The 13,888-nt window shown below is 39.0% G+C and overlaps 1 protein-coding gene across 3 annotated transcripts in view; it reads left to right on the forward strand.

Moving 5' to 3' along the window:
• Positions 1–4,320: 4,320 nt before the first annotated feature.
• Positions 4,321–13,888, forward strand: part of ect2 (epithelial cell transforming 2) — an 86,777-nt gene continuing 77,209 nt past the window's right edge. For all 3 annotated transcript variants that reach the window (XM_059651090.1, XM_048541958.2, XM_048541959.2), the window contains exon 1: positions 4,321–4,658. In XM_059651090.1, the coding sequence (XP_059507073.1) occupies positions 4,529–4,658 (130 nt within the window). In that variant the 5' untranslated portion in view covers positions 4,321–4,528. The remainder of the gene's footprint in view (positions 4,659–13,888) is intronic.

The raw sequence follows: 13,888 nt of genomic DNA on the forward strand, positions 1-13,888 counted from the left end.
TATTTTGTCTTCATTTTATAGAAGACCAGTTATAAAAAATAGAGAATAATTTAAAGCTATTAAGAGTGATGAAATTCATTTCAGCAGAAAGAAAATACTGGAGAAACTTGAGGTACTAAAAGCCAACAAATCCCCATAATCTGATGGCCTATGTCCTAAATTTTTTTTTAAATAGAGATAACTACCAAGATATTGGTTTCCAAAGCGCTGTAGCTTCTGGAATGGCCCTCGCAGGTCACAAGTCAGCAAATGTAAAATTGATATTCAAGAAAGGAGCGAGAAAGAAAACCAAGACCACAGGCCAATTAGTTTAATCTCTGACAGCAGGAAAGCATTCAAATCTATCAATCAAAGTTTTAACAGTGCATTTAGAAAATACTTGTATGATTACAATACAATACGTCATTGTAGTTTGATCAAAGAGAAATCGTATTTGATAAAAGTATTAGCAATTTTTTTAAAAAAAACAAATAGCTAATAGAGTAGATAAGGGATAAGCTGCTGTATACTTGAATTTCAAAAAGATATTTGATAAGGTGCTACGCAAAGTGTTAATAGGCAAGATAAGGGCTTAGGGAGTTTGGGGTGTTACAATAGAATAAATAGAAAATTGTTTAATGGACAGGAGCATGGTATATATTCAAGTTGGCAGGCTATGTCCAGTAGAGTGCTGCAAAGATCAGTGCTTTATACAATCTTATACAAATTTATACAATTTTCTGTGAATCAGAAAAAAAACTTGAGTGTGACGTATCAAACTTTGCTGATGATTCAAATCCAAGTGTCAATGCAATAAAATCAACAACAGGCTGCAAAGAGGTAAATACAGTGAGTAGGAAATAATGTGGTATATATGTAATGTGAAGGTTTATGAGGTTATTTGCTTTTGCTGTAAGAACAGAAAAACAATCATTTTTAAAAAGCATGCATCTTGGACATGTTACTGTTTAGAAACCTTGGTTTTCCTGACACAGGAACACCTTTAGTATGTAAGTACAGCAAGCAATTAGGAAAGCAAATAGGATATTGGCCTCTATTTCCAGTGGGCCAGTCGATGAATTTAAAAAAATGCATTTGTACATTACACTTTAAATATTGAGTCCAATGTGACACCAACCTGATATTAGTGATTTAAAGAGGAGAAGCAATTCTCTGGTGTGTGTGTATTAAACACTTGGTCATTGACTGTCATGCACATACAGGCAACTGCATGCTGCAAGTATGTGCCATTTCCTATGCTGCACCAGATTTGCAAGCCATTTTTGATCTCTCAGAATTCTGCATACGAGACATTCTGTTAGTCCTTGAATGTTGCCAAAACTAAACTCATATATCAATCTAAACCTGGTCAGTCAAATATTCCATCCATATATTTTGAAAGAGAGACTCTGGAAGATGTTGAGCACTTCCGGTCACTTGGCAGCCACCTTTCACAAAAGACCACGATTGGTGAGGAGTAAGGCATTTGATTTGGATATCTATTACATCCCTGGTACCTTGGACATGCTTAGCAAATTAATAAACCTGAATAAAAATGCTGGAAGCTTAATTAGACTCACTAGTAGACAGTATGGACACAGATGGAAGAAGTACTTATAATCAGTCTGATAAATATTGGTTACCACAAATACAACCAACCTCAGGAAGAAACAGCAAATGATCCATGACTGAAAAGTTATACAAGGATAGCCAGACTCTAACGCTTCTACCTATGCAAAGTGGAACTAGATATCTCAAAAGGTGAATTACTAAAGGGAAACAAGTGCCTATACCTGAAGTTCTTAGCTAAGACCTTTCATTGTAGCTTCAGCGACACATGGACATCACACGATCAAGATGACTGGCGAGGAATTCTGTCCGTTAGCCAGAGATCAATGATGATGTCAAGAAAACATTGAGGATGTACAGGGTGCCAGAGTCACCAAGCAGAGAACACAAAGAACTTCTACACCCTCATGAGATTCCATCGTTCTCTTTGTCCAGATTTGCAACAGATTTAGTCACCATTCATAGTGATAATTTTCTCCTTGTCAATGAATATTTATCTAAATTTCCAGTTGTCACAGTTAAAGAAAATTTAGTGTGTCTTTGTAGCAGATATAATGTGTGAAATATTCAGTTTACTCAATACACCTTAAGAAATCATATCTAACAGTGGAGCACACACTACAGGCTGGCTTTTTTAGGGACTTGTGTGTCAAATGAGGCATGAGCCATTAGACAGCTTCACCAGATTATCTCAGATCTAATCGTCTTGATGCACAAATGATCTGCAATGTTAAAAATATTTAACATGGAGCACAGGGTGACAAAACGGAATGTTCATATTCCTATGTATGCAACACCTAAAAGGAATACTTCTGGATACGGATTTATCAGCAGAGATTGTCTTTGGAAGTCAAGTGAGAAAAAATCATGTTCTGACACATATGGGACAAATTTATTGAAAAAACAAGGGAGAATTAAGAAAAGATATGACTATCATGCAGGTGTGGAACGGCCTAATTTACATGTGGCACTGTGGATCAGCATCAAAAATTCTACCTGCATTGGTATCCAAAATACCAATGAACCTGTTCAGTAAACCTACAGTTTTCAAAATAACAATACCTAGTTGAGCAACATTGAAGAGAAACAGAAACCAATTGAGTGAAATGTACAACTGCACATAGAAAACAAAGGTTTGGAAGAGCATCATGACAATGAACAACACAAATAACTTGCAAGAAACTAACGCACATGCCAGTCAAGGGCAACCAAATGTGAAGTCTAGATATTACGAAAGTTATACCATTACACGATCTGTAGAGTTGTCTCATCAGCTTTTAAGAATGGCAAAATTTACCAACTTTGTTTCGTGTAAATAGTTTTGCAACCACCTAATGTAAATATAATTTCACTCAGTGCAGGTAGATTTACCATAGAGGCAGAAAATCAGGAATTTTGTGTTGCTGATTTAAGTTTTTTTATGCCAATGAGCCAAGTACCAGAATGATCAGCAGATGAGGATTCCAAGCAGCAGCATGCTGGACCAAGAATGCTTACATGAGTTGTATGTAAGTTTGTCAAGTAAACCTGTTTGATATTTTCAAGTAAACTAAACTTACGCTTTTCACTAATCCAATACGAGTAGTAATTCAGCATTAAATAAAACAATTCAAGAATAAAACTGCTCCTGGTAGTCATAAAGTCTGCCGAAGAGCGTGTCCCTTTAAATAAACAAATTTTAAAACGTTTTGTCACTGCCAAGAGTGAGCAATTACACTAATATGTTCACCCACATCATGCAAACTTAAAGGGGAAAAAGAGGACTACATCAAAAAATTAAAGATTAATATATGTTCAGTTATTTTAAAATAGGAAGTAGCCAAAAAATCAACATAAAATTCTGCTTTAGAAAACCGTACGTTCTGGCTTCAGATGCCTCTACATCTTTCCCCAAATCTGCAGAAGAATCCGACACTAACTGTGCTTCCAGGGAATGTTTTCTTTGTTGAATCAGCTGACTGCACGCGTTAAGTGGTTTTCTGTTAAGACTAAAGGGAACAAAAACAGAAATTGGTGGAGAAACTCAGCAGGACTGGCAGCATTTGTTGACAGAGAGCAGAACTAACGTTTGTAATCCAGTGACCCTGCTTCAGAACGAGTTTCTGAGGAAGGGTCTCCAGCCGAAACGTCGAACTTTCCTGCTCCTCTGATGCTGCTTGGCCTGCTGTGATCATCCAGCTTCACACCTTGTTATCTCAGATACTCCAGCATTGGCAGTTCCTACTATCTCTCTAACAATTTCTGCTTTAGTTTAAGATTTTTAGCATCTGTAATTATTTGTTTCATTATACATCGAAAAAATAAAGGGAAGCTCGGTTCTGTGGTTTAAGTTATAAACTGCCTGAAAAATAGTCTATAATTAACAGCATTGATATCGTGTGGTTCGACTTTTTCAAACTGTGAACTGGATATTTGAATATATAGTATATAAATTAATAAACGTAAACAAACGTGGTTTCTTTCAATATAGTGTATGACGCTGAATAGTAGTTCATTACATGTCCAATTACAAGCTTTATGAAACAATCACTTTTCCAGATTTTCAGTATTTGAAAGTCTGTGCTTTCCGAAAGCCGCGGACGGTCATTTTTATCCGTTCGGGAGGGCACGATAGTTCACTGACCAATCAGCTATGGCCTAAGTGCCCACAGCTCCAATCATCGATGGTAGAATCTTAACAGTTCCGAGAATGGCCAATCAGAAAAGGACCTTCCCGGCATCGCCGGCATCTGCGTAGACCAATCAGAGAGGCGTTTAGAAGGGTGGCCCGAAGTTTGAATTTGGTCGTTTGTTTGGAGGTTGCGGTGGGCTCAGGTTCCAAAGCTGTTAGAAGGTGAGGGAAAGCGCCAAATTTGAATTGGGGCTCCGCTTTTTCACGACGCTTGCCCACGGTGCTGTGTCGGGGGTTCGCTTGGATTGACACGGAGTGGTTGTGTGTGCCTAAACAACCCAACATTCGCTGCTTGCAGCCGGACTGATAATGGCTGAGTGGAGCTCAGCGGCCGCCAGCGCCGGGAGTCTTCTGGTGGATTCATCCGGTTTCGATTCCAGACTCGCCGACTCCTCCAAGGAGCACCTCCTGATCGAGACCGTATCGGACGCCGTGGAAGGTAACGCGGATATTTGAGTGAGGTTCCGGTTCCAATGCCCGCAAGCGGTTACGGCACGTCACTTTACAATCCCCCGGGCCTTATTGGCACTTGATAAAGATCCAAGCTCCATCAGAGGTCATCTTCAACGGAAGATGCTACAACGGCTATTCCGACTATAAAAAAACTCATGAATAAATCTGTTCGAAGACACAGCACAGCTTTTAGTTTAGTATTCATTCTGCCCAGTGTAAATCGCTGTAGCAAACGAATATACGTACATAGGTTGAGGTTCCTGAGCTGCTCACTATAAGTAGGTATTATATTGGAGACTCAGAGATAGCATCTGCAGTTCTTGTTGGAGTTAGAGACAGCACAGTGTGGAGCTGGAGGAATACAGCACTTTGTGCTGTTAGAATCATTAAAGCTTTCATCTCAAAAAGTCATTTGGCCCATGGCGACTGCATCAACAAAGAATGGAGCCATCTAAACAAATTTCACTTGTCAATAAAACAGTTTCAGATATACAGCCTGGAAACAGACCCTTCAGTGCAACCTATCCTTGCCGACCACATACCCTAACTTAATCTAGACCCTTTGGCCATATCCTTCTAAGCCCTCCCTATTCACGTACCCATCTGGATGCCTTTTAAATGTTTTGAATTGTACCCGCTTCCACCACTTCCTCTGGTAACTCATTGCATACACGGACCACGCTCTGTGAAAAAGTTGCTCCTGAGGTTCATTTTTAAGTAACATACACTAAGCCGATACCTTACAATTGTGGACCCCTCTGTGCTGGGGAAAAGACCGTGGCTATTTGCCCAAACCATGCACCTTGTGATTTCATGAACTTCTACAATGTCAGCCTTCAGCCTCTGATGCTCCAGGGAAATTAGCTCTAGTTTATTCAGCTTCTCCCTTTAGTTCAAACCCTACAACCCTGGCAGCATCCTTGCAAATCTTTTCTGAGCCCTTTTCAGAAAATAAAGCAGAGTTTTCATGCTGTGTAACCCCCTAACCAAGAGTGCTGGAAATCTGAAACAAAAACAGAAAGTGCTGGAGAAACTCAGCAGGCTTAGCAGTATTTTGTAGAGGGAAAAACAAACTTAACAATGCTGCCAGATATGCAGTTCTCCAGCATGTTCTGTCTTTGTCCACTTTTCAGTGTTTGGTCTGAGTCCGTGCACTTTGCCGATTTGAATGTACCTCCAGAGATTTTTTTTACTGGTATTCTATCTGGCAGTGAGTTTCAAACACACTGCCTCTGGGCAAAAAGTCTTTTTTTTCCCTTTTCTACCTGTGCCCCTCCCCAATCTCTTAAGATATTTGAAACCTATACCTCTTAGTCACTGACCTTGCTAGAAAAATACTTACCTAACTACTCTATTGAGCCCTTCACCATTTTCTACATCTTCATCAAATCTCTCCTAAGCCACTTCTTTTCCAAAGAGAATAACTCCAGTTTTCCCATTCTCGGTAAAATGCTTGCAAATGTGTGTGGCACCTGCTGTAGTGCAGTTACCAATTTTTTTAAAATCAATTTGTTCAGACACTCCTCTGGAGCCTTTAAATTCTTTATGTAATGAAGTGTCTAGAATTGCACAAGTTATAAATTATTTTATAATATAACTTGTGTAGATTTCCAGGGTAACCTGTCTACTCTTGTATTTCATACCTCATGCTCATAAATGAAACATTCCATATGCTACCTTAACCACCTACTTGACCTTCTCTACTACCTTTGGGATGTGTGGTCATTCACTCTGAGGTCCTTCATTTTCTTTGCACCTTTTAATCTACTCCTGAAAATTATACATTTCTTTGCCCATGCACATCATCTTGCAGCTTTCTAGGTTCAATTCCATTTGTCACTTGTCTACTAACCAGACCGATCTAATGGTTATATTTCTACCTCCTTGCTATCAATCATGCAGTCAGTTTTTGACATCTGCAAACTTTATCTTGTCTTTTGTTAATATATGCCACAAAACAGGACACGCTGTTCTGAGCCTTGGAACACCAATGGAAAGCAGCCTTCCAGTTAGCAAAACAGCCGTCCACAATTGCCTTTGTTTCTTGTTATGAGTTAGAGTAACACAGCATAGAAACAGGCCCTTTGGTCCAAATTGGTCCAAGTCGACCACAGTGCCCACTCAACTAGTTCCAATTGCCCGCATTTGGTCCATATCCCTCTAAACCCTTCTCATCCATGTACGTATTCAGGTGTTTCTTAAAGTTGCTATTGTATCTGCCTCAGCCATTTTTCTCTGACAGCCCATTTCATATACACACCACTGTGTGAAGAAGTTGCCCCTTAGGTCCTTCTTAAATCGTTCCCCTGTCACCTTAAACCTATGCCCTCTAGTTTTCAACTCCCCCTCCCTGGGAAAAGACTATATGCATTCACCCTATCTATGTCCCACATGATTTTAAGCACCTCAATGAGGTCACCCCTCATTCTCCTACCTTCCAAGAAATAAAGTCCTATCTTGGCCAACCTCTCCCAATAACTCAGGCCTATTAGTGCTAGCAACATTCTTGTAAATCATCTTTGCACACTTTCCAGTTTAACTCTGTCTTCCATTTCACAGGCTGACCAAAGGTATACACAATATTCCAAATTCTTTTTGACCAATGATTTGTACAACTGTAACATGACATCCCAACTCCTATGCTCAAAGCCTTGACTGATGAAGGCCAGCATGCTAAATGTCTTCACCACCCTGTTCACCTGTGACGTTGCTTTCAATGAACTATGTGCTTGTACTCCTAGGTCGCTCTGTTCTATAACACTCCTCAGGACCTTACTGTTTACAGTATAAGTCCTACCGTGGCTTGACTTTCCAAAATGTAACACCTCACACTTAGCTGCATTGAGTTGCATTTGCCAATCCTCAGCACATTTCCCCAAGTGATTAAGATTCCTCTATAATTTTTCATAACCATCTTCACTATCAACAATACTTAATTTTGTATCCTCTGCAAACTAACTAATCATGCTTTGTACATTCATACTTCAAATCTTTTATACAAATAACAAAGGTCCCAGCACCAACCCCTGTGGCGCACCACTAGTCACAGGCCTCCAGTCTGAGAAACAACCTTCAACCATCACCCTCTGCTTCCTACAATTGAGCCAATTTTGAATCCAATTAGTTAGCTTTCCCTGGATCCTGCGCAACCTAACTTTCACGATTAGGGCTGTGCGGGACCTTGTCAAGGCCTTACTAAAGTCCATATTGATAACATCCATTGCCCTTTTCTCATCCATCCTCTTTGGAAAAGCTCTAAAAGATTTTTCAGATGTGATTTCCCATGCACAAATTCATGCTGACTATCCCTCATCAGACCTTGACTATCCAACTGTCACTGAGCCAGTTTTGTATCCAGTTGGGAGATATGGGGAAATCTAGCAATCTTGTGTCGGGGTAGCATATTTGCACGGATAGAAGATTGACTAGGCACCGTAAACAAAAAAGTAGACAAAAAACGTAAACAAAAAATACATGTGATACTGGGAACTGCAGATGCTGGAGAATCCAAGATAATGAAATGTGAGGCTGGATGAACACAGCAGGCCCAGCAGCATCTCAGGAGCACAAAAGCTCACATTTCGGGCCTAGCTCTCTGATGAAGGGTCTAGGCCCGAAACATCAGCTTTTGTGCTCCTGTGATGCTGCTGGGCCTGCTGTGTTCGTCCAGCCTCACATTTCATTAACAAAAAATACATGGATCTTTTCTGGTTGATAAGCTAACAACTAATATGTCACATGAATTAGTGCCAATGCTTCAACTTTTTAAAAAGTAGTGTAATGTCCTGCATGAAAGAACAAAAGGTATGGTTGGTAAATTTGCTGATGGATTTAAAAACAAGTTATGAAGAGGACATATGGACAGAGAGAAATAGATTAAGTGAGTCAGCAAACATCTTGCAAATGGAGCAAAATGTGGGACAATGTGAAATTGTCCAATTTGGTAGGCATTTTTCTTTTACATCTCACAGTTTGTAAATGGAAAGATTGTAGAGTTCTGAGATGCAGGGGGATCCATGCACCCTCTTGCAAAATTTGCAGAAGGTATAGTAAGAGGTTAGGTAAGCTAATAGAAGATTCCTGTTTATTGCTCCATATATGTGCTCCAGAAATACAGGAAACTGCTGAGTCCACACTGTTAATAAGTATGAGTCTCTTATTTAGGGAAGGATGCAACTGCATTAAAAGCAATTCAGGAAATGTTTATTTGATTCGTGCCTGGGATGAGTAGATTATCTCATAAGCAAAGGTTGGACAAGCTAGGCTTGTAACAACGGGACGTTAGATGCCTTCAAGGCAGAGATCGACAAATTCTTGATCTCACAAGGAATCAAGGGCTACAGGGAGAGTGCAGGGAAGTGGAGTTGAAATGCCCATCAGCCATAATTTAAATGGTGGAGGGGACTTGATGGGCCGAATGGCCTTACTTCCACTCCTATGTCTTATGGTCTTATGGTCTAACTGGAGTTCAGAACAGTAATATCAAGTGTCTGAAACTGAAAAGAACCTGAGGGATCTTGACAGAATGGATGTGGAATGAGAGTTTACTCTTGTGTGACGGTCTAGAATGATGCCAAAAGAATTAAAATAAGGTTAGCCATGTAAGACAGAAATCAGGATAAGTTTTTTCTAAGTTCATGAATCTTTGGAATGCTTCCTCAAAAGTGAGCGGATGCAGAGTCTTTGAATATTTTTAAAAGGACGGATAGAAGTACGAACAAGGATGAAAGATATCAACAGCAGATAGACATTTGCAGTAAACACTGTTGCTGGAACTTGTGAATCCCTTGACCTTTCTTCCTGGTTACACAGGTCTCCAAGATTCATGCACAATAATAACTTCCAGAACTTGTAAGGCAATGCCTCAATAGGCATTCAGATACTGGATCATCCTGCACATGATTTTGGAGCAGCCGTGTGCACTACCTAAATGGAACATTGATCATATTCTAATTGAATGGGATAGGTGCGAGGGGCCATCTTCTCTTCCTAATTCATATAATATTTCTCCGACTGTACCCGGCATTCGCAAGTATTAAGCTTGCAATTAGCATTAGAATCTTATCAGCTGTGTGTCCCAACTGTACAACATATGTATGCAACAGTGTGTTTCATTAGCTGCAGTAGTTTTTAAATAAGTACATCTAACATTGATTCTGAGAAACAGCCACTTGGAAAGCCACAGATTAATCAAGGATAATCAGTATGAAGTTGTTAAAGGAAAATCACCAAAAAAATTCAAGTTGGTCGAACAAGTAACAAAGCAGGATTAACTAACTCAGTTGAAGTGGCCCATGTGGAATTGAGCAAGGCTCTTGGCAAGGTTCCATATTGCAGCCTAGTCAGGTTTGAACATAGAACATAGAACATTACAGCACAGTACAGGCCCTTCGACCCTCAATGTTGTGCTGACTTGTTTTATCTTCCATCATAATCATTTTTAATGCGATACTTTATCAAATGTCTTCTGGAAAACAAAGTATGGTATGTGGATTGCTTCCCCTTAATCTGCATCCAGTTATTTACTTCAAAGAACTCAAATAAATTGATGAAACATTATTTCCCTTTTCTCAAAATCATGTTGACTCTTACCTAATAGTCTGACTGTAACATCTCTATTATAGCTTCAAATATCTTTGCTACGAGATACAGTAAATTATCTGGCCTGTAGTTTTCTGCTCTTTATGCCTCTGTTTTATTTTTCTAAAGATGTGTTACTCTCACTATTTCTCAATCTAACTGAACTTTGTGTGAATCTAGGGAACTTGGGTAAATTAAAATCCATGCATCAACTATCTTATTCACCTTTTTGCTTAAGATCAGAATGTGAAATTGTCAACCTGCAGCATCAACAATTTGGTCTGGTTTTTCTCCTGGTGATGGTAATTTTGTGTGTTGGCTTCCTTTTATTCCTGGAATATTACTTTTACTTTTATACTCTACCTATGGAAACTTCTGCTATTTGTTTTTATACTTCCTGCTATCTTTAATGTTTTCACCCCTCTAAACCTTTAGTCATACTTTGCTAGTTTTTATGTTCAATCTTCTGACCTGCCACCTATCTTTGAGCACTTAATGCTTTTTCTTTAAATTTAACACTATCTTTAAGCACATTTATTAAGGCCACCCCTTACATATTTTGTTCTTTTGAAATAGCCCCTTAAATGGTTACAATTGCATTAGCCTTCCCTAATTTGCCAGTTTGTTTTAGCTTGGTTTATCTTCATGTCCTTGTAATTGTCATAATTGCTCGCTCTTCACCTTCCAAACTGAATGCAACCGTCAATCTTTTTGTTCACTGCTACCTAGTGGTATCTTCAAATGAAGTCACTAAATTAAACTATATCATTGCAAATTACAAATTCTGGCACAGCCCGCTGTCCGGTTCCAGAAAATGCTGAGTGAAAGAGAGAACTATCCTGAAAACATTTTGAGCCCTCCCCTAGCTATCTTTGCATATCTGATTTTTATGATCCAGGATTATATCTGTATTTGCCTGATGAACTTCCATTATCCCTTCTGACTGTGGTTACTGTTAGAGGACTACACGCTACTCCCACAAGTAACTTGACTTTTATAATTTCTCACTTTTACCACTAAACTTTGAACCCTACACTCATTTCTAATTTTGTTTGCTCAATACCAATTTGCATGCAGTTCAAGATATAGAAATTATGTTATGAAGTTCTGATTAATCTGGTGCCTAGCTGTTTTACTTGTCCTGCTAATGTTGTTGGTTCCTACGTGGATCAAAATGACTGGATCGTCCTGTTCCTGCTATAAATTCCTTCCCAGTCCTGAGCAAATGTCTCAAGCACAGATGCTAGTCAGACAACACGTTCTTGGTTCTCTACAGAAAAAACAGAGTCCAGAGTAAATTGCCGTCAGTGTACTGTATTTCTTTTAGCTTCCCCTCTCACTTGAATAGTTTCCTATACCATGGTCAATCATAAATACTTTTGGGTGCAAAGAAATTCTGCAGTGATGCTGATCCAGGATTTCCTAAAGCCAATTGTTCACTCTACCACTACATGCTATTTAAGTGTCTTGTAATTGTTTATGTCAGATAAACTGAGTTACAACAGATCACTTGGGATTCTCAATTTTGGGATAAGCAATCAAGCCTTTGCAAGTTTGACACAGCAAGGTTTACGGCGTATTTCCCCTTGCCTTGGTTGATGCAGGGTGATCCATCCATATTCATTCCTTTAATTTGCCAGGGTGTTTAAATAACAACCAAATGCTGATTATCTGGAGATGTGGGAGGATGTAAGAAAGTGTTTTTAAAGATGTTACAGCAGTGTTCTTGGAAAAGTTCAGGGTAATCTGACAAAGTTAATGTGGTTATGAAAAGAAAATCATGTTTAACCAGTTTTAAACTTTTTGAAAAAGCAATGATCTGTGGTTAAGGATGGATGTACTGTACTTGGATTTCCAGAGGACATTTGATAAGTTGATATGTCAAAGGTTAGTGTGGGTAATAAAAGCTCGTGATGTGGAGGATAACATTGACCAGCTAATTGAAAGGAAAGTAGGCATAAATGTGTCATTGTCTGGTTGGCAAGATGTAATGAGTACTGTGCCATGGGGGTCAAAGTTGGGGCCCTGAATTATTTTTAACAGTTCATATAGAAACAGCTTGGATAAAGGCACTAAAATTATGGCTACTAAATTTTGTTGATGACAGATGAGTAAGAAAAAAGTTGTGAAGGGGGCATTAAGTTAGGAATGTAGGTTATGACAGGTTGATTAGCAATTTAGAAATGTTTGGGATTGATGGGTCATTGGCAGCATGGACTAGAAGTTTTCTAAAAGATAGGAAACAGGGGAGGTGAGCAATTCTGACTGGAGAAAAGTTGAAAGTGTGTTTCCCATGGGACTGGTTGGCATCCTTGCTTTTTCTGATTTTATATAAATGATGTGGAGATGGGTATTGAAAGCAAAATCTCTAAATCTGTGGATACTTCTAAGCTAGGGAGAATAGTCAATTGTGAAGATGACAGAGTGACTTCCAAGAAATATTGACAAGTTGGCTAAATGGGCTGATGCCTGAGAGATGAATTTCAATGCAGAGAAACATGATTTAATGTGTTTTGGTAGAAGAAACGTGTAGAGTCAATATCGGCTCAAGGGTGTGATTTTGAGGGGTGTGCGAGAGCACAGACTCTGGTTCAAGTGCATAATTCACTGAAAGTGGCAAGGCAGTTGAAACGATGGTTTTTAAGAAGGCTTATAGGATCCTTGGGTTTCTAAATAGAGGCCTAGAGCATAAAAGCAAGGAAGTGATGATACACTTCTATGAATCATTAGTCAGACGGCATTTGGAGTACTGTGTTCAGTTCGGGATGCTACTTTAGTTTAAAGAAGGATGTTAACGCCTTAGAGTGCAAAGGAAATACCAGGTATGAGGGAATTCTATATACAGGAAAAGATTAGATAAGTTGGGTTTATTCTCTTCGGAGCAGAGAAGACTAAGGTGACCTTGTTGAAGTGTTCAAATTTGTTCACAGTTTTGATAGGGTAAAGGATGAGAATGTTTCCAATGAACTCTTTTTAAATTATTCTGCTGGACAATCTTTAATTAATAATCAATAAAGCATCCAGTTAATAAACAGGTGTCAAAACAGTTTTTTCATGTAGTCTCCGCTCCTCCTTTTTCTAGATATTTTCAACTTTTCTCTTTCAGAATTGTTTTCAATTCCTAAATAAGTTTGCCCTTGTCCTTTTAATAGTTTATTCCAGACAGAGTTGTTGCTGATTCTTTCATCTAACAGTTTATCTTTGATTCATTCAATCCCTGAACAGTTATTAAAGTTCTGAAATCTATACTATCTCACCCTTGATTCCCTTATGATTTTGAAAATCTGTGTCTCCACCATGAATATTATAGCCAATTCAGCTTCCACAGCTCTCATTGGAAAGCATTCCACAGATTCTCAGAAGAACTTTCTCATCCCTGCCCTAAATGGGTGACCCCTTGGTTAGATTATGCTCTCTGTCTCAGGAGGAGAAACAACCTCCCTACATCAACACTGTCAAGACCCTTTTAAGATCTTTTGTGGTTCAATCTCATCCTTCTAAACTCCAATGAGTACCAACCCGACCTACTCAACCTCTCCTTAAAGAAAATCTGGTCAAATTAAAAGGCGTTTAGGTAGATGCATAAAGAGAAAATAGAGGGATATGGACCATGTGCTTGCAGGCAGCATTAGTTTA

This window comes from Stegostoma tigrinum, chromosome 14 (assembly GCF_030684315.1).
Source record: "Stegostoma tigrinum isolate sSteTig4 chromosome 14, sSteTig4.hap1, whole genome shotgun sequence".
NCBI classification, from domain to species: domain Eukaryota; kingdom Metazoa; phylum Chordata; class Chondrichthyes; order Orectolobiformes; family Stegostomatidae; genus Stegostoma; species Stegostoma tigrinum.